This window comes from Leptonotus elevatus, chromosome 3 (assembly GCF_054856555.1).
Source record: "Leptonotus elevatus isolate MCC_2025b chromosome 3, RoL_Lele_1.0, whole genome shotgun sequence".
NCBI classification, from domain to species: Eukaryota; Metazoa; Chordata; class Actinopteri; order Syngnathiformes; family Syngnathidae; genus Leptonotus; species Leptonotus elevatus.
Genome location: NC_141241.1, coordinates 10,650,369 through 10,670,226, shown reverse-complemented (window position 1 = coordinate 10,670,226; position 19,858 = coordinate 10,650,369). Strand labels below are relative to the sequence as shown.

At 40.2% G+C, this 19,858-nt stretch overlaps 1 protein-coding gene across 4 annotated transcripts in view; it reads left to right on the top strand.

Annotated features, from left to right (window-relative positions):
* The window catches only part of unc13c (unc-13 homolog C (C. elegans)), a 125,783-nt gene that overhangs the window by 16,202 nt on the left and 89,723 nt on the right, over positions 1-19,858 (top strand). For 3 of the 4 annotated variants that reach the window (XM_086070781.1, XM_086070780.1, XM_086070782.1), the window contains 4 exons: positions 9,618-9,640; positions 10,195-10,241; positions 11,668-11,746; positions 16,212-16,265. In XM_086070781.1, coding sequence (XP_085926907.1) covers positions 9,618-9,640; positions 10,195-10,241; positions 11,668-11,746; positions 16,212-16,265 — 203 coding nt within the window. Of the gene's footprint in view, positions 1-9,617; positions 9,641-10,194; positions 10,242-11,667; positions 11,747-15,800; positions 15,807-16,193; positions 16,266-19,858 lie in introns of all 4 variants that reach the window. The other variant, XM_086070783.1, reaches the window with a different exon arrangement.

The following is a 19,858-nucleotide window of genomic DNA, read 5'->3' as shown; positions in this document are numbered from 1 at the left end:
AATCCAGCACCTTGTTGTATCCACTGATCCATGAAAAAAAAAACAGGGCTGAGCTTATATGATCTAGAGGTTATTAGGTACAATATCCTACATACTATATATTTCAAAGAGCAACTGACATAACGTTAAAAAAATAATAATAATAATAATTAAAATAAATAAATAAATAAAAAACTGTCAGTAGTCATAGTTTCAGAATCAATGCACCGCTGTAATCTATGATTGCAGTGAGTGCATTTTAACTTGTGTTGACTTTTTCGGCTAACAGAGAAGCGCCATTTTGACAAGACTGACTCATTGACAGACTGAATCACCCCTCAGTGTTGCATGTTCGAGGTGAGGCATGCAGTGGACTCCGGGCATAGGACTCGTAATAAAAATGTGCCACGGCTTACCACCATTTGGCTGTTTTTTTGTTCCTTGGTGGCATACACAGTTTGAGCGTTTTTCTCCTTTTGGTTTGTGTTGTCCAGTCATGTTTTCCCCTTGACTGTCACAAACAATCAATGTCATAGCCTTTGCTGGTTTCCACTGTGTTCAACTGTACCATAGACACAGACATGATATGTGATATGGAACATGATCCATCATGAGGTTCTACACTGCCTTCATATTCGTATTCTTATGTCACTGCGGAAACTACTTCATAGTGTCGTTTTTAACCTTGAAACGCCAGACTGTATGTTTATACTGTCATAAATCGAAGACCCTCTGTGCACTTCTGAAAGTTTAGGGCAAATGCTAAGCCTAACGTCCTATTTGTGGAAGTTTCTTAAAACCTAACGAGAAAGCCCAACCTCTCTTAAAGTTTGGAGAGATTCCCTGGTGAGAACCGCTCTACTGAATCAGTATAATTTGAATTCTGGGGGTATCACCTACACAATACCAGGGGCTCTTCTCTCCCTTATAAGTGCATTTTTCATAGCCACACATTCCTAAGAAATGATGCACTAAGCATAAAAAGGGTGTACCTCCTTCAAACTTCACTAGCAGCAGACCTCTATAAATATTCCAAGCAAGGCTGACCTGGTTACAGAATGCCCTTGGGAGTGTGAATTAGCATCTGAATACAGACACTGCTGTAGCCAGTTGAAGAAGGGGGAGCTGGCAGGAGTGGCATTGCTGAGACTCCCTTCACAGCTCGAACACAGACCAGCCAGCACGCATCAGAGCACACTCATGACGATTGGCTACATGGGATGGAGGCGTAAAGCTAATGAGGGGTAGAATATGCATGTGTGTGCTTCCAATTATGGCCCTCTTTTCACCATCTGTAGTGAGACGTTTCTTTTGTCGGATGCATTTTTGGACACGTGCTAGCTACTGTAAGTAGGATCAAAGTATTTAAAGACATTTTGGGGTACAGTAGATGATTACAGGAGGGCTTTTGTTTATGATGCAATTCTGTCGTGGCATCTTAAACCTAATTTGTACATAAATCAGAACAAGGTATTGACTATGACTAACCTATGGTAGTGCAGTTAAAAACATATTTAAACACTTATGGTAATACGTGAGGGAGCATTGTTGTGCCTCATGACCACGTATTTCTTTGACGCTGCGCAAACTAGTTAATTGCACACAACTTGTTATCTCGCCAGAACAATCATACAGTACAGTGTTCACACCAGGTCGTACAATTCTGATTTAGCATAACAATTGTCACAAAATCGCACACCTTGGTGGATAACTCACTAGATTTAGCAGTCTACGTTGAGCATTGTTTTTTGTTTTGTTTAGTTTTTTTACATCATCACTTGTTGGACAATTAGGGTTAAGATAGGTGTGATGCATCTGCAACAAGAATATTTTTCATTGTACGCCATTATTTGTGATTAAAACTGTTTGTTTGTACTTTTTGTCATTTAATGGTTTTCTTTTAATTTTTATATAGTTACGACCAATGTGTTTGCATTGGTTAGTCAGAGTCTGCGTTCCAAGGGTTACGTTGATTTTTATGCCATAGTAACAGCACTCCCCTGTGACCTTAATTCTCATGCCTGAAAAATCTGGCACTTTTCCGTGTCACTTTTCGGTATAAACGAACATCGATATAGAATGGAAGAATGAAATCAACCAGGCAATTTTCTGCCTTTCCAATGAATTGTATATGTTGTCATGCATCAAATGAGCTAGTTGGAGGATACGGTGTTACTGTGACTCCGGTGGATAAATGGCAAATGTGTCATCTATCATTAATAATAATTTAATTAATCATTTTCTGGGATTTCAGTCTGCATAATGCTAGTTTCTGCTGAGAACAAAAAAACAAATATAAATACATACTCAGAGCAGTAAGTAACCTGCAAATGTTTCTACTACTACTAAAAAAAAAGTTGAGGTTGCATACAGTATACTTTGAGTACTATATAGTGCACAGTACTAGAGTATATTATTTGTTCATTCTGTTGCGCAGTCCTGGTCCTTAGGCAGTGCTGGAGTCTCAGCAAGTAATGAGTGCTATAACCAACTCACAACTAATGACTCCTGGGTCTTTTAGAAGCTAAAATTACGTGGCCTAGAGAGCTGTGAAGTCCCCAACACATCTTTCTTTCTGTCATAAGTTCATTCTCATGGAAGTAGTTTGCGGTATTAGAAATGGCAGATCATTTAATTACCTCTGCCAAGGAGGTTTTCTGTGATGGAGGTATTTACCGGTGGTTTTAACGTTTTTATGTTTTCAGCCTAGCTATGAGTTTGGCATTACTTTCACAGATATTTGAAGCTCATGTTCTAATTAAGGCAGTAGCAAACTCAGTTGGAAGTCAGGCAGACTACACTCTCGACTGGTTGTCAGCCAATCACATGACACAAATAGAAACTGACAAGACAATCATTCACACTTCACACCATCACAGAGGGGAAACTGAACCAATGCAGCCTGCCCTGAAGTCAGGCAAATGAAAAGGTATCTACATGCTGAAGACCTGCTGCTTACAGGGCGAGCACGCTAACCACTGCACCATTCGTTCAGTTAAAATCAACAGTACAAAAAGTTGTACTTGTAGTTTACACAAGTGTCAGCCAGAATCCTTTCTGGGATTTTAAGACGGCCAATTGTCATTGCACTTTTGCATTACAAATGTGAAGGATAATTAATTGCTTTGAATTCATTTGGACAGAATGTTTACTGACAAAGGCTCGTTTTCTCAGTTTGGGAGGGGCTGGTGCTTGGAGAGCAGAATGACCTAGAACAGGGGTGCTCACGTTCGGTCCTCGAGATCTCCTATCCAGCCTGTTTTTCATGTTTCTCTCCACTAACACACCTGATTCATGATCAGGATCGTTATCAGGCTTCTGCAAAGCTTGCTGATTAGCTGATCATTAGATTCAGCTGTGCTGCAGGAGGGAAACATGGAAAACAGGCTGGATAGGGGCTCTCGAGGACCGAACTTGAGCACCCCTAACCTAGAATTTCTCATAGAGGGGCAAATGGAGGAAAACTCCACTTCGCTGATGTTTTTGGTGAGGAATTAACATTTTAACATGGTTGAATGCTCCAAAAAGTAGATGTTTCACGTTGCTGTCCTTTTAAGTTGGTTAGCTTTACTGCATTCATAATCACATTTAATAGTTCTCAAACCACTCTCCGTATTGTCTATTACTTCGTTGTTCTCAATTAAACGAAAAAACAATATGAAGCTTAGTTAAGGTTCGACTAGCTATTGGTTAGCTAAGCTGTAGCTTTAGTCACGGAAGTGGCCTCTGCCCTTCTAATCATACAGTTTGCATGTACTACAAAAAAGTACTTTTCTTAAAAAAATATATATATTTGAAAGAGGCAAGGGTCATGAATACTTAGTCAATATCAAGTCTCTTAAGTTTTAGCCAAGCAAGTCAGAAATACTAAAATTTGAAACTCAGGTATGAGACCCGAGTCCCCCACTTCTGGGAAATAAAGGCACTACAGAGGAAATGAGCTTTAAGACCTGCTGTTTACATCCAATATTAAGTGACCCGAGTATAGAGCAGAATCTGTCAGTCGCCATCTGAGAGGGTGCAAGGTGCGGTGGAACCGATTCAGATCAGGACCAAAGAACAAAGCTTTTCGATCTAGTTGCGAATGGCAATTAAACTCAGCAACAGCTGCCTGATAAGCACATCTGTGCACACCTTTTAGCACCGCAGCTCACCACCACACTGCGGCTAGTCAATCGAAATGCGGATTAGCGTATGGAGATAAATAATCGTCTCGTTGAGGACTCTTAAAGCGTGAATTTCTCAATGTGCTTGGTTCGACGGCCCAACAGGCCAAAAGAGTGCTGTTGAGTAGCCCTCGCCAGCACTCATACATCGGCATATGAAGTATTAAGCATGCATCAGGGGAAAAAAGCCTCACTGATATCAGTCCACTTGAAAGAAACCAACAGGTTGCAGAAAATGCTTTCAACAATTTGTCATCGTGCTTGCCAAGATCAGTAATTTGATTCTCAGATGCTACACTCTGAAGTCTCGATAGGCAAAGGCAAAGAACATTAATTCACTTTTCATTTGATCCCACTGACTTATCCAGCACTCTACCCACTGAAGCATTCTTTTCATTTCAGATGAAATGCACTGTTTGTTATTGTGTAGCGTACCAATTTTAAAATATGCTACAACAGATATTTGCTGATAGCTTTTATTGATGACACTATTTGAGAATGTCATCCTTTGGCATCTCCCTATTATCTTCTGTCACTACTAAACGGGAGTGAGTCTTCGTGCGGCCCGGTAGACTCACACTCAGTTGTTGTCCGTCTGTGTGAGTTCCAGGGTGAGCAACAGAGCATGAAGACTATTCTTTAGCCGGTTTCATGCCCACAATTTTGTCTGAACCCGATGACCTCGCTTTTTTTGCGAGCAGCACGGGCTTGTGTCATTTCAAGTGAACCACCACAAAGAAAGGCTTCCAGTTGAAGGCATGCACAACAATGTATGATCACAGTGTAATTGATGAAATAAATGCAATCTATGATGATGATGATTATTATTGATAATTTATCATTCAAGCACATTGGTCAAACAACTCTATCTGTTCTACTGTAGAAATTAGTAGCTAGAAAAGTTTAGGACTAAGTTGGAGCCTTTTTGCTACAGTGCTTATGTATTCTGCAAAGGGTTACCAAAATGAAACTGAATAATGCGTTGACACACGTGGGATGAAGGTCAGGCTTAGCTTGAATATGGAGATATGTTCCTCAAAGGGATACAAATACATGTTATTCTGTTGTTATGGTGCTGCTTCAAGTATTCATTTTTCTTAAATTAAATCTATCGGAGATGGTGATTGATTGTTAGAGCATTCTTTTTATATAGTTTGGTGTTAATATTTGTCAATGTGCTGCATGTGCCGCCTACACTGATTGGCAAGTGTAATTTAATGGCCTGGTAATGAAGTGCTGCCTCAACGTGAAAATAAAATCAGTGCTTTTACTATCTTGGGGGCTCACATGCACTTTATATAAAGCAGCTCATTGGCCTAGTGGTAGAGTGTCCGCCCTGAGACTAGGAGGTTGCGGGGTTATACCAAGAAATGGGACCCATTGCCGCCCTGCTTGACACTCAGCATTAAAGGGTTGGAATTGGGTGGCAGCCCCTGCTGCTGCTCACCGCTCCCTCACGGGAAGGGCCAAATGCGGAGAACGAATTTCGCCTCACTTAGGTGGGTGTGACAATCAATGGTACTTTAACTTTAACATCATCAAATCTAACCAGTTAACATTGAACAAAATCTGTCATGTGAGGTTAGGATCCAAACGCAAAGAGAGTTTTGAAACAGAGAGGCTTTATATAAAAAAATACAAAGTAGCAACAGAGAGCAGGACTTGAATCAGATGGCCGCGCAGAAAACACTTGACGGAGAAAATTTTGACAAAGGTGACCCAACCCAAAACACAGCTATAACAAAATTCCATTAGCTTAATGTAATGTATAATGCCCGGGCTAACAGAAATTAGCATAATTCAACCAGAAGTCAAGCTCACTCACTTTGGGTTCTTGTTGGTATACTGTAAAACAATTGCTTAAAAATCTGCATAGTATAGTATAGTAGGGTTACAAACGATGACGCTCCATATGTCAGTTGTTGGCTGTATATTATTTTCTGACTTTTTTGTTAGGTGGTGTGTGCTAAGATTTTTATTTCATGTAAAATATGTGCCTTGACTCAGTATGGTTATGGAAATACTGACCTATGTCCTCAATAGCGATATTGATAGCAAGTCTGTCAAAACGAATTGGAATTATTGAACGTTTTATTATCCCGCTCCTCTCCTTTGACGGCATTATCAAATCCTCTAGTAAGATGTGACCTGACGTGATAAGTATCAGTAAAATCCCTTCTATCAGTTTGAGACAAGGTTAAAGCTCTCCAGTCGTCGAGCCTTGTGTCATGCAGCTATTACTGAATTGGGGCCTTGTTTTTTGATTACGTAACGATTGTTTCGCTCGCTCAGAGGATTTTTTTTCTTCTCCTCCCCGGTGTGTGCGCGCGCCTCTGCCTGTATGAGTAAATAGAAATACACCAGCATATATTTACTGTGTCTCTGTTTGGTCCATCCTGGAGCGAGTGTTGTGTATTTTATACTATCAGCCAAAAGCAGGCTTTTCTGCTCTAGTGAGTGCTGATCTACGCGAGGTGTGATCACGCGTGTCGGCTCCAAGATGTTAAATTTACTGCGATTGTTACTCGCGCAACACTTTGCCCACAGCACGGGAAGAGACCCGGGGCGCTATCTTTTGTTACTTTTTTTCTCCCCGAGATTTAAGGCACCTACGAAATGAGGTTCATCTCGGCCGGCTGTAAGGCTTTTATCTGGTGCAGCTGTGGACGAGCGATGGCTCAATCTTGTCAGGCTGCGGCTCAAAGTGGCTTAGCTGATTGCTGTCCATGGTGCCTGCACACACAGCTGAGTGCTGCTCCTCTGCTTGGGTGCAGCCACATCCGATACATTGCGGCTTTGGCCACAGTGAACTATGAATTTGCGCTCTGTAGGTTTTCCAAATGGATGAAAGTCTCCATGGGGAACCGCCAGCATTGATTTGATGAGGGGAAAAAAAGAGTTTGATATAAAGCAGACTCAAAATAGGACACGGTAAAGAAAAGAATAACAATTGTTTGGCCAAAAGACATCTTTAAGAAGTTGGCTCTGGCCAAGTCTCAGATGGACTCGTTTGTCACCATTCCCCTTAAAGGCACACATACAACATAACTCTGCTTGTCCAGACATAAACACATTCTGTAAAAAAACATTTTATTTCTTTACGTTCTCTTTTAACTCATTCCAACCCAAAAACGTTTAAATATGCTTTTTAATACTTTGTCCTGCACATATTTATATGTTTTTTTGTAATGCTAGAGCATACAGAAGGCTTTAATACAGCTTCTGACATGAAGAGGTTGCTTAAAGCAATGGTAATTATTACAAATAACGGCCAGCAGGTGGCAGCAGAGTATACAACATCAACCAGGGCCATATTGCAAACAAGCTGTTTTCCCCACAGTTTAAAACAGATTTGTGAATAATGATGAAACTTAGCTATATTCTAATGCTAATTGCTGCAAAACGGAAACAGATACAAATGTACTTTTTTTTTCTGATGAAAGAAGAGACTCTAATCTTTCTTTTGGTAGGTTCCATGTTTTTAAAGCAATAGAAAAAAACATTCTGTGCGACTTGCAAAATCAGGCAAAATCCAGTAAAACAGCCGGAAGCGAAGGAGGTTGCTTCAGTGAAAATGGCTGGCAGTGAATGAGTTACGTCTTCTAGCATGAAGATGGACACACACAGCCTTTAGGTCGTTTTTCTTTCACTTTTACTTCCTTGACACTTGTTGGAGAAATCTAAAGCACTTTGCAAAGCCAAATTTAAACAACATATTAGTTGTATGTCTTTGGTGTATCATCTCAGCGCAAAATAGTCTGCTCAAGTTATCTCCACGGGATCTCGCAAAACAACGCTGCTAGAGTGTGCTGAACTAATCATAAGAGCTAGAAGTTTTGAGAATTATTTCTATAAAGCGTCAGTTTAGTTTGCTTTGTCCAACAATTTTACTGGAAAACAATTGTATTCAAAGATCAAATAAAGCTATAAAACAGCTGTTGAATCCAAATACCAGTATGCTTTGTTTTTGATAATGTGACAGTTACTCAAATACAGGCAGTCCTCGAGTTACGTCGTACGCGACCTACGTCATTTCGACTTTACGGCGCCCGTGCCTCGTTTGTAGGACCTTCTTTTTCTTTTTCGTTAAAATATCCCACAATAATCACGCCATTTTTAAGTTTTTATTGGCTGCCGTAAATAAACGTTTGCTCTGTATTGTTGATAGCCACTCGGCAGCATAGTAACATGGCATAATGCAAGGTCTATGTGGTTACTTTGCACTCAACTGGACTGCTTCAATGCTGTTCAGTTCAGTCCTCATTTATTTTTATTCATAACATTTTTTCTAGGTGATTGCATTCCTGGGGAAGAAAAGGGTTTTTAGTCGCTGCATTATTTTAATGTTTAGTCATTCATATCGTAATAGGTGCTAACTTTCGAGTACACAGTGCATCCTCTAATATTGTCGGAACAGTTTTGTGTGACAGCGTGTCAACAGCCAACAAAATTGCCTGCGGTTGTTTTAATTACGGCCACAATTTAATCACTCTCTTATGAACACCTGTGTGTAGTTTGTAGTACGTTTGTTTATGACAGCACCGTCATCTATCTACGGGGATCAATGTTGGACTAATTACTTCTCTGCGGTCTGGCCTGCGTTCTCGTGAGTTTGTCTGGAAAAAATTGCTATCCGATACCCAACTGCTGGCGCTCGCCTAATGTACCGTGTCAACATGCCTGTTAAATCAGGTGCACGCGTTCGATCAAAGATGCCGTTTATATCGTGTTGCATTGATCCAAGGTGTTCAATGTGCATGGTTGGTCATTTAGCTCAGCCCTCCTATGTCATCAGAATGAAAGTAACAGAAAGGCTCCATTTAGAGAGTCCTTTCGTGTCTGAACTGCTTCTATAGGTGCAACTCAAAGGATTTGAACATGGTAGAAAAGTTCATTTATTTCAGTATTCAATTCAAAAAGTGATACTCAGATGAAGATTTGACAGAAGGCCTTTCTATGTTAAGTCATTTTGATTTTAAATCATGCTATCATTTTTGATATGGTAAATATGGCGTTTTCGTTAAGATATATGCTGTCAAAAAAGAAAAAAAGAGAAATAAGACATTTTATCCAAAAATCATATTAATATTTTTCTAGTGCAGGGGCGGGCAAACTCGGTCCTTGACGGCCGGAGTCATGCAGGTTTTGGAGGTTTCCCTTTTCCAACACCAACTGATTCCAATCAACAGGATCGTTATCAGGCTTATGCAGAGCTTGCTGATGAGCTGATCATGTATCAGCTGTGTTGGAGAAGGGAAACATCCAAAACCTGCAGGACTCCGGCCCTTGAGGACCAGGTTTGCCCACCCCTGTCAGTGTCTAGTGTCTGTTCATACAGACAGTTTTAATATATGACGAGAGGTTTTTGTTGTTTGTTTTTTAAACAGCAAACTCCCCCGCTAAATGTGTCAAAACACCAGATGTACCCAATAATAATTGTTGATTGACTTGCCTGTCCTTTTCTCCTTTCAGACTGCAGTGCTTTGGATTCTCAGGTTTTAAGTCACTGTTTATTAAGTGATGTTCACGCATGTGCATGTGTTTGTGTCAGCACAGTGAGATGTGTCATCCCGAAACTGAATGCGAAGCAACACATGTATCGGTGTATCTGTCAGGTGTTAAAAAGAAAATCCTGCATGTGTAAAAAAAGAATCCATGTCGTCATCCTGTTTCAACCCATTTTGTTACTCCTGCTCTTTCTTTTTTTTCCTGAGGATTTTGTGTGTCGTATTATTTTGGTCAGTGAACAGGGAGCATTACACAATAGGCATATCCAGGCCTGAAGCACCAAGAGCGACATCATTTTCAGTCTTGAGCCCACAAATTACATTGATGTGGAATAATTTGCTCCATTTTTGCCTTTGGTGCTTCCCTCCCTTCCCGCTGTGCTCTCCTCCTCCTCCTACTCCTACTCGCCCATCAGTTATTTTATCCCGAATTGACTCTTGAATGTGGGAGTGTTTTGTTATGAATGAGCTATTTTGTGATTAGCCACGTAGCTTTGGAACCTGCGGTGTTGTTAACACTGAATTTGTCTTCTCTCTTCCAGCCACGCAGTATTTTGGACCCCAAACTGCTCGGCTTGCAGTCTGGAGGGTGAGTGCTGGCTCACTCCCTCATTTTACGTTCACAATTTCTGGTCGGGCTGTTTTTGTTTTATTCGACAAACAGAGGCAGCAAAATGTGACAGGAATCTTTTGTTTCTCTGCCAGGCAGCCCCAATTAGTTAAGGCAGCATGCTCCCGATCATTTGCGAAATAGGGCGAGCTAAACACAAAGTATTGGAACAGTCAGGCCAATTTCTTTACTTTTGCCGTAGACTGTAAACAGTTGGGCTTCGTGTTGAGATGAAAATTAAACTATCCCAACAGCCTACCAGATTTGATCTGGATCAAGATCTGAAACCATAACTAATGCAGAATATCTATAATTCTTGGTTCAAAGATTTTAGACTAGTTAAGAGTTGTTAAAAGCAAATGACAATGGGTGGAAAAATAAAATGAGAGCCAGTGTGCAAACGTTGAGCATAACCAATATAATCACTATCCCAATAGTTGTAGAGCGTGTAAAGAAACCTGAAATTTAGCTGCCCAGCTTTGACTACCTATCCACCAATTTCTATGTATAAACAAACACCAATTCTAGGGAAAATTTGGAACACTGAGAGAACATCCCAACTCCACACAGAAAAGCCAAAATGAAATTCTAACCTTTTGACTGTGAGCCAGAAATGCAACCACATACGAAACCGGCTTTTTTTGTAGCATGAACAATTCCCAAAGTTTCCAAAAACATTACTACTATTTAGCCTACATGACCCCAGCTCACTATTTAGCCATCTGGCGCATGCCCTTTGCATAAAACCGGCAAGAATCAAAGGGCCCCCGGGGTGAAGCAAGGGCCCGCCCTGCTGCTCGTCACATCGTGTAACTCGGGGTGGGGGTCATACCGCCTGACACAAAGGCTTGAGGAGGGGGGAATTTGCTGTCGAGGTCATTAGAGAGGCTTTGAGTGACAGTTGAGGTGATGCCGCCCAGAGCCTCGTGGTGAAGGAATGAGGCTGGTGGGACAGCGGCGGAAAAGATGCGGAGCAGGCCCGGGGGGAGTGTTACAATATAGAGAGCCGAGAGGACGGTGTAGACCTACCATAAAGAAAACCTACCGCAGTTCAGAGAGGAGCCCATTTAAACTCAGTTGCAAACCAAAACAGCAGCACCTACCAAAACATTTAAACAGCCTACAAGATGCAATGTTATTGGTTGAACAAACTTGCCATTTTTGGGGTCACCTGAAACGTGATTTTGGAGGCCCATCGCCAGCGATATGAACTGCAATGCATCTAAAGCAGTATCTCAATGGAATGGAATGAAGTCACATCCAAAGGTGAGACAGGTGAAGGCAGGAGGCGTGATCCATGATGTTCGCTGGCCCGCGTAAATCAAAAGACCTCATGGTAGTAATGTCCCCCTTCGCATGGCGTTATGATGATATTAATACACTTTAAATCTGTCTGCTTTTCTAGGGCCGGCAGTATTCTTTACGGTATTGACAGCATGCCAGATTTACGCCGCAAGAGGACTGTGCCTCTTGTCCGAGACCTGGTGAGTCATCTGCCTCAAACGGGGTTGTATGTGATTTATGTCAACGCTATCTGAGTGACCTTATGATGTGTCACGCTGGTGGAACCCTGTGCTGTGTGAGTATCAACTGAAGGAGCGCAATAGACATTTTGCTTTATGGCGACCTGATTGCCTTCTGAAGGTATCTGATCAACATTTGATAAAAGTGAATAATAACAAAAAAGACTTATTTTTCGGGCAGTGATGTAAAACAAAAAACAAAAATAGAAATTATGGAAAATTCTAACAAGAAGTTAGTGTTAATTTCGTCAACGAAAACTAAACAAAATAATTTCGTCAACGCATATTTTTCACCCGACTAAAACTAGACCGGACTAGACTAAAACCCTCATTAATAAACAATAACTGGGCTTAAATCCGTATGCATTTTCGTAGACTAACGAAGATAATGTACTTCACTTAATAAAAACTGAACTAAAATCTATGGACATTTTAGTTCAGGAACAAAAACAAAAATAAATTATTATTATTATATGATTTTATAAAATCTTGTCTCTGCTAATCTGACACACCCCCCTTTCAAATCTGCAGTGAGTGAGTGCAACACACACAAACACATTCGACAGATAGAAGGAGCAATCACGGTGAAAGGTAAAAAAAAAAAGAGTAAATTATAGTTAATAATGTAGCATTCATCCAACGGCTATAATGTTCCAACAATAATGTTAATCCGACCGCTAACTAATGCTGGTTAACTTACTAGCTCATAGCATGGAGCCGTAGTAGCCACTTGTTGATATACTGTAATTGTGTGTGAAGTTGTCATCAAAATGATGAGAACATTTTATGTGAAATAGTTTTAGATCAGAAATGTTCAACATAATCTGCTGACAAAAAATATATACAGGGGTAAAATGATTGTCCTAACTAAACGTTGACAGTTTTTGTTGACTAAAATTAGAGGAATAAAATTTGTTTTTCTAAAATAAAGATACAAATGCTGGATTTGTAGTAAATTAAAACTACATATGATACATATTTTACTCTCTTCCTAGTGTAAATCTTAGCCTACTCTAAAACTGAGTCTATTTGGTCCCTATCTAAATAGAGTCAAATTTACTCTACAGAATTGACTGTGTACGACACACGCACGCTCAGTCACATGCATGTGTAATTTTTGTGTCATAAAACTGATGTGACGGCTCCTGTCGCGAGCCAGTCATGATGACCGCCATCTTGCACAATAGAAATGAACAGAACAGATACAAATAAGCCACAAAATCAGGAAATGCGCAGTACTTTGGTGTCGCATAATGAAGTGATGAAAGCCACGTGCAATCCTCAATGGATCAGGCGCGCTGTGTAAACTAGTTGCAAATTCAGAAATGTGGAAGCACATGATGCCCGAACAACTAATACCGAAGTTTGCATTTCAATCACTGTAAGCAAAGCACTGCGGCAATTGGCTATTGCAGCTTGATTAATTACCCAAGAGAGAATGTTTGACATTGCATCCCAGTGTTGCTCCCCCCCACCTTTGTTTTTATTGACACATAATGTGTCATAACATACCCGACAGTAACGCCACGCTCCACTTTAGCGGCACACGGTTGCCGCCTCTCAACGACAATGACGACAAATGTGTCTATTCTTGTTTGTCCGTGACTGTCTCTTGTGTATGTATGTTTCTCATCATCATGTACTTTAGCCTTAGCCGTGTTAAAAAAATAAAAATAGAAAAACCTAAGTGCTTATTTGAACAGTTATGGAGGCTCTTTTACGTTAATGCAATAGTTGCATTTGAATGCTTTAATTACTATGGATGCTGATGAATGTTTATATCACAGTGAACAACATGAGTTGATGCTGTATTTGTCCATGTCTCTCATGAAATTAATAACCAACATTGTCTTGGTAAGTATGGGTTGTTGTCTTAATTTTAATTTTTTTTTTATCTTTGGGATTTTGCGTGTACTTTGTATATTTTGCCATTCCTACATAGACCCATCACAGCTATGGGTGATATTTTTCAGTGAGTTGTCAGATTTCAGCCTTTTTTGTGACTTTTTATCATGATTATTGGATTTAACTTGAAATGTTGACAACTCAACCCAAAAATATATACGGGAGAGACTTCATTGACTCTTGATTTAACGTGTGAGGCTTTTAAATCATGTAAAAGTGACGCTCGACAAGCCTTTTACACTTGGGATGAAGTCAGCAAAACAATTGGTGCTCGTCCCCAACTGTCATGCCTATTCCTTTGTCAATGTTCCCCCCGCGACCCCCCCCCCCCCTCCTCCCCCCTCCATTTGCTGTATGATTGCTTCAGGGCAGCAGCAGCAGGGCTTACCCACATAACGAATGAAGACGCATAAAGAAAAAAAAGAAAGAAGGATAACGATGGAAATTGATTCGAAAAAGCAACGATATCGCCACCGATCAGATCCTATCAGTCATGTCGTATTGCCTGCAGCAACATCAGCAGTGCTGGTGCATGTTGACAAAAAAAAAAAAAAAAAAAAAAAAAAACTTACATCAACGCTCGCAGTTCATGTAGAGGTTCCCTCCGCTTTTCTCCATGGCCGTCCGTAGATCTTTACCATAACCGGGCTGCGCACATAAGGCTGGTGGTAAAGACGGGTCCGCTATTGTCAGCTGTCAGTGTCTGCAGTGTTTGTGTCACCTGACTTCCTCCAGAATGGGTTAAAAGATGCAGAGGATGTTTATTTAAAAAAAATTATAATAATACATGTCATTTTCACATGTGTATGTGTGTGTGTATGTGTGTGTGTATGTGTGTATCTGTGCATCTACATTGGTGGTGGGAAAAATTATTGACAGTGTATACACCAGAGGTCGCCAAGCACCGGTCCGCAAACTTGTACAGCTATTTGGTACTGGATGCACATGTATATTAAAAATAATAATAATAATAATAAAAATAAAAAAATATATATATATATATACTGTATAACTGAGATACAGTATATGCAAATAGAAGGCCTGTGTTCTACCTGGTTGTTACTGTAAAACATGAAAAAGTAATATATATATATAGAGAGAGAGAGAGTAAGTGGACAAATTCTATTGAATTATGGAAATATGAATGTGGTATTATGAGCACAATAAAAAAAATACATGGAATGACTATTTAAGTATTCCTCAGTCAAAAAAGGGATGTTAATGCTAAATAGAAAAAAGCAGAATGACTCGAAAAAAAAACCCAGTCCAAAACATCCAATACATACAAAACAGAAACGTATCATACAATCTGTAATGCAATTGTTTCTTGCTAGTTAATAATGATAAGCATCACCTTGAACAACTGAAATAAGGATAATCAATTTATAAAAGGCAAAAGTGTATTGTTATATAGATTTGATATTTGTATTAAATATGCTCCAACAAGCTTGCCGTACATCAGTTCCATACAAACCGTAATGTATTGTATCCAAGTCTATCATCAATGATTTTTTTTTTTCCCGTACGACGCTGTGCCATGATAATAGTAAAATAGCAAAACACCGCGTCACGACTTCCTCCTGTCTACATGCGTTACCCATTTGTGCTCGTTGACGATATTGTGCGTTTGTGAGCAAGTGTGTGTGTTCTGTGTGCGCGTGAGAGTCAGGTTTGTGTAGCACAGCTGGCTTCACCCGTACACGAGTGTGTCCGTACGTCTGTGTGTGTTTCTACGTGTTTCTGATTGTGCAGAGCATACAGCAGAACATGTGAGCAAAAAGATTCACTCGACAGCGAGCTTTAGAGAAAAGTCAAGCATGACTGCAAACGAGTAACATTTAGTGCATGGATGGATTAGAAAGAAACAAAAAAAAAATAAATAAATCACGCAATGGACTTCATAATCTCTGATGACTAGTTATCTGCCTATGAGCTCTAAGCCGTAACAATCAGCAGTCCTGCATGGCAGTTAAGACACTTATACGCTCACTATGGAAAACACAATTACTCTGCTGTTAGTGCTTTCACTCCTAATTGACTTACTGCAACTTGTCTAATTCTTTTTGTGTCTCTCTTTCTGTCTCACTTGGTGGCCTCCTGGAAACCGCAGGCTTTGGTAAGCTTCCATCTTTCTCTGCTAGAGTTGATCTATACTTCTATAAATGTGGAACACGATCCGTTTCAGGACGGTGGTACAGAGTCTGGAACTGTTGTTCCCATCAGACATAATGGAAGTAATCTTCCGATGCCTCCGTCACTACTACAACATTAAAACTCTTATCCTTAAACGACCTGAAGGCAAATTAATGTTAGACAATCAGCATTTGACTGTTTTTATGCATTATTCACAAGTCCCGAGCTGGAATTGTGCACGGATGTTTATTTTTACTCGCTCATGCTCATCCATTGTCTGCCCTTGATAAATGGCAGAAACCCTCTTAAAAATAGGTCATTGATTTCTCTCTCCTCATCACCATGCACATTGTTCCACTTCTGTCGGCAGACCCTCACTGCTCGAAAGGCAGGCATCTCGTTTGCTCTGGTGAACCGCTCCACCCTAAATAACGAGGATTTGGTGAGTACCAGCGTGCACACTTGGCCGTTATTGTTCGGTTACTGAGCTGAGCTCTTTGCGGATCACACGAGGCTCCCCCTTGGGGAAGCCACTGGATATATATATATATATATATATATATATATATATATATATATATATATATATAGAAAATCAAAAGTGTACAATATGTCTTCAGCAAAAGAAGAGCACTTTTTTATATACAAAGGATGTTTTCACTCTTCGCCTGACTTCAACACGACGACATAATGACTGCTTGCTGAACGAGCAAAGTATGCATTTCCTCTTTCTCTAATCAATGCTGTGTCCCAGTTAAGACAAAATAAATGCCTCCCTCAAATAGATGTCTCCCTTTTCCTATTTGGAAACCAACAAGCAGTCATGCTGGGTCTGTGATTACCTCAGTTCATAGATGCCACCATTCACAGATACAAATCTATTCATAACTAAAGCAGCAGAAAGTACTGATGCAAGTAAAAACTCTCAACATAGTTTAAGTGTGATATCTTTTCTTACACAGTAGTTCCAACAAGCTTGCACCTCAGTTCTCGCCATTTTGCTGCATTTCTAAAAAATTGCTTTTATTTATCCATCCATTCATTTCTTTACTTATTTATTTACTTATTCATTCATACTTTGTTTTCAACTTGTTGGTTGGTTGGTGTGTAATGAATTTTACATACACAAGTTCTTTACACCTGTCACCTGTTTTTTTTTCTTTCTCCTTACTGGTCTCATTCTCACTCGAATTGTTAAAGAACCCGTCTGGCATGTCAGGTGCACATATTATCTCTGTTTGTGCCATGTATTAAAATATGCTCCCTCCGTCTCAAATTTGCCGTCCAGCAATTATTAATAAACACCAAGCAACCCTGGTAGGCTGAGCGACTGTAACAGGCGGAATGTAAAAGTCAATAGGAAGAGACACTTTTGTGGTGACCTCCAAAGCTGTCTCTGTATTAATTGATTGCAATTCGTCTCTCCCAGAGGGAGAGGTGGATTTACAGCAGGCAGGAGTGAGAGCACTTTCTCTACAAAACAACTGGCAAACCAGCTTTAACTTGGGGCTACATGAGAAGTGAAGTCCTTGCATAGACATGAAGCATTTGACATCCATATTGGGCCCTGTAGAACTATTTTTAACAGTGGCACTGCAAATGTGAAAAATTTAACGATGCTTAAAAGCTATGATGCTAACCTAGAGCACGCAAACAACCTGTGTGGCCACAGTGCTATTTTAGGATCTCAGTGGACAATCCACTATTAGCTGAAACCCAATTTTAATAATATGCTGTATATGTTAACAAGAATGATGATAGAAACAAGAAAGTGGTAAGTTTGATGTTACATCCCTTGAATTTGTATACTATGCCAAATGAAAATCGATCAGTCAGTAACGGGTTTGCTAACATCTAGCTAGATAGCAACCTGAGTAGTAAAAGCACTAGGGCAGATTGGTAATTGTTTTTTGCATCATGCTCCATACTCAGATACTATTTCTAATATGAACTGATCAAATGCTAATACGCTAACTGTTGGTATGCTAACATATAGCAACCTGAGTACAAAAAAGTGATAAGGCAGCTCACATAGTGCTCTATGTAGCATGTCAGTATTTTAAAAGATAGTAATAGAGCAGCAACTATTTTAAATGAGAACTAATAACGTGCTAACAGCTAGCTAGAGTATGAAGCAAAATAGCTATCAGAGTTCAAAAAGCAGGAGATCAATTAGGATTTTACATCTTGCCCTGTAGTTTGGGCTCTACTTTTAATGAGAAAACTGAGTACAAAAAGCACTAGTCACATACTATGTCCAATGTTATCGCTAAAATTCTGACATGCTAACTAACAGTTGGTATGTGCACATCTAGGAATGGAAAAAATACGTGTTCAAAAAGACAATGAAACCACTGACTAATTAAGGCACTGTGTCTATTAGAGTTGAGGCCACAATTTCGCAATATGCGGTCACAGTGTGTAAGATTGAAAGGGTTTTAAGGATGAAAAATCAGGATGGGGATGAACAGACATTAAATATTCATTGTGTTTATTAGTGCAGCTGGGCCCCCTTTTATAATTCGAAACGGTGCATCCTTGTAAGCAAGGGACCTAAAGGGGCAGCTGTCGAGAAGTATATTCGGACAGAGGGGCAAACAGAGAGTTGCGTATTTTTGTGGTCGAGTTCCCAGCAAGGCTGCAGATTGTGCGGTTGTGGTAAGTAGGCCGAGCAGATGTCAGAGTTTTATCTGCTGCATTAAGTCCAGGAGAGTGCTTCCCTGTGAGGACTGGGATAGGGGGCTGGAGGGCGGGTGGATGGGGGGAAAAGCTCCGTATAAACAATCAAATGACGTTAGGGAGTGGATCCGGAGCAAAGAGGGTGATGAAAGAAGAATGGAAGGGGAAGAACGTAGCGAGCGATTCGTCATCGCAGTCCTGCGGCGTTGACGTGACTGATCGGGCATCCTCGTTGAACAAACTTCCCCTCACCTCCCGAATACGAGACGTCTTTCAATCTTAAACAACCTGACTATTGTCTTACCACTCTCTCTTCTTTTTTTTTTAACCTTACCATGGATGTTTCAAATCGGCTGACGTAAAAGACATCTGAATCATGTTTCCAGTTGATGTGCTTTTTAGGGCAGAATAGAACATAGTGCTCGCGCCAGCTATTTGCAGTTTTCCAGTTGTGCTGTCAACATCAATACTAAGAACATGGGTTCTGTTTATCTGTCAAGAATATCTGAACACCTAAAGCTCCCTAATTGAGTCCGTGTGAAGATAAGATCCCAGTCATCTAATTGGTCTATCATGATTTCCTAGAACAATGTTGGATTATTTATCAACCCTCAGATAAAGACATTGTTCTATATGTTCAGAATTTGTCGAACTAGATGCATGCTATTAATCTTTTAGTTGAGACTGAAAAGGCCCTGTAGTAAAACAATTTCATGACCATTTCTTGTGGTTTTGCATTGACCACACTGACATCGATGTAGTATGCATGCCAACAGCTGGCTGTGATTCACTAGAGTTAGTATTCAATAAGGTAATTATTGAATACAGTAAGGGCCTGTGAATTTTAAGAATCCAAAAGTGCCTGCGTTGCATGCTGTTGGACTATGAATCAGCAAACCAAGAAATGATTGATTGTCAATGCTCAGGAGTCCATTGTTGCAATGCCTCAAATTTATAAGGATTACACTTTGGATGCTTGTTCCAAAACTTTATGGTAATATTGGCTAGTATAGAAACTAGTATTGTTGTCAAGGCCAAATAAACTGAGACCAAACACTTTGAACAGTTCAGACAAACGCAATAGCAAGACGGAGGCAGGTTGAGATCAAGTCAAGATCAAGACTGAGGTGTTGAGACTATGTCAATACCAAGATCATGGCAGGCCTAGACTAAGATAATGGCAAGTCTAGACCAAGGCAAGACTTGGTACAGCTGAAACCAACTATGTACTGAGAATGAAGCAGGTCAAGACAAGACCAAGACAAAGGCACGTCGAGACCAAATCAAGATGAAGACTTTGACAAAGTAACGACAGACACTGAGACAAAAGGTGAAAAATCTCAAAATTGAAAATCC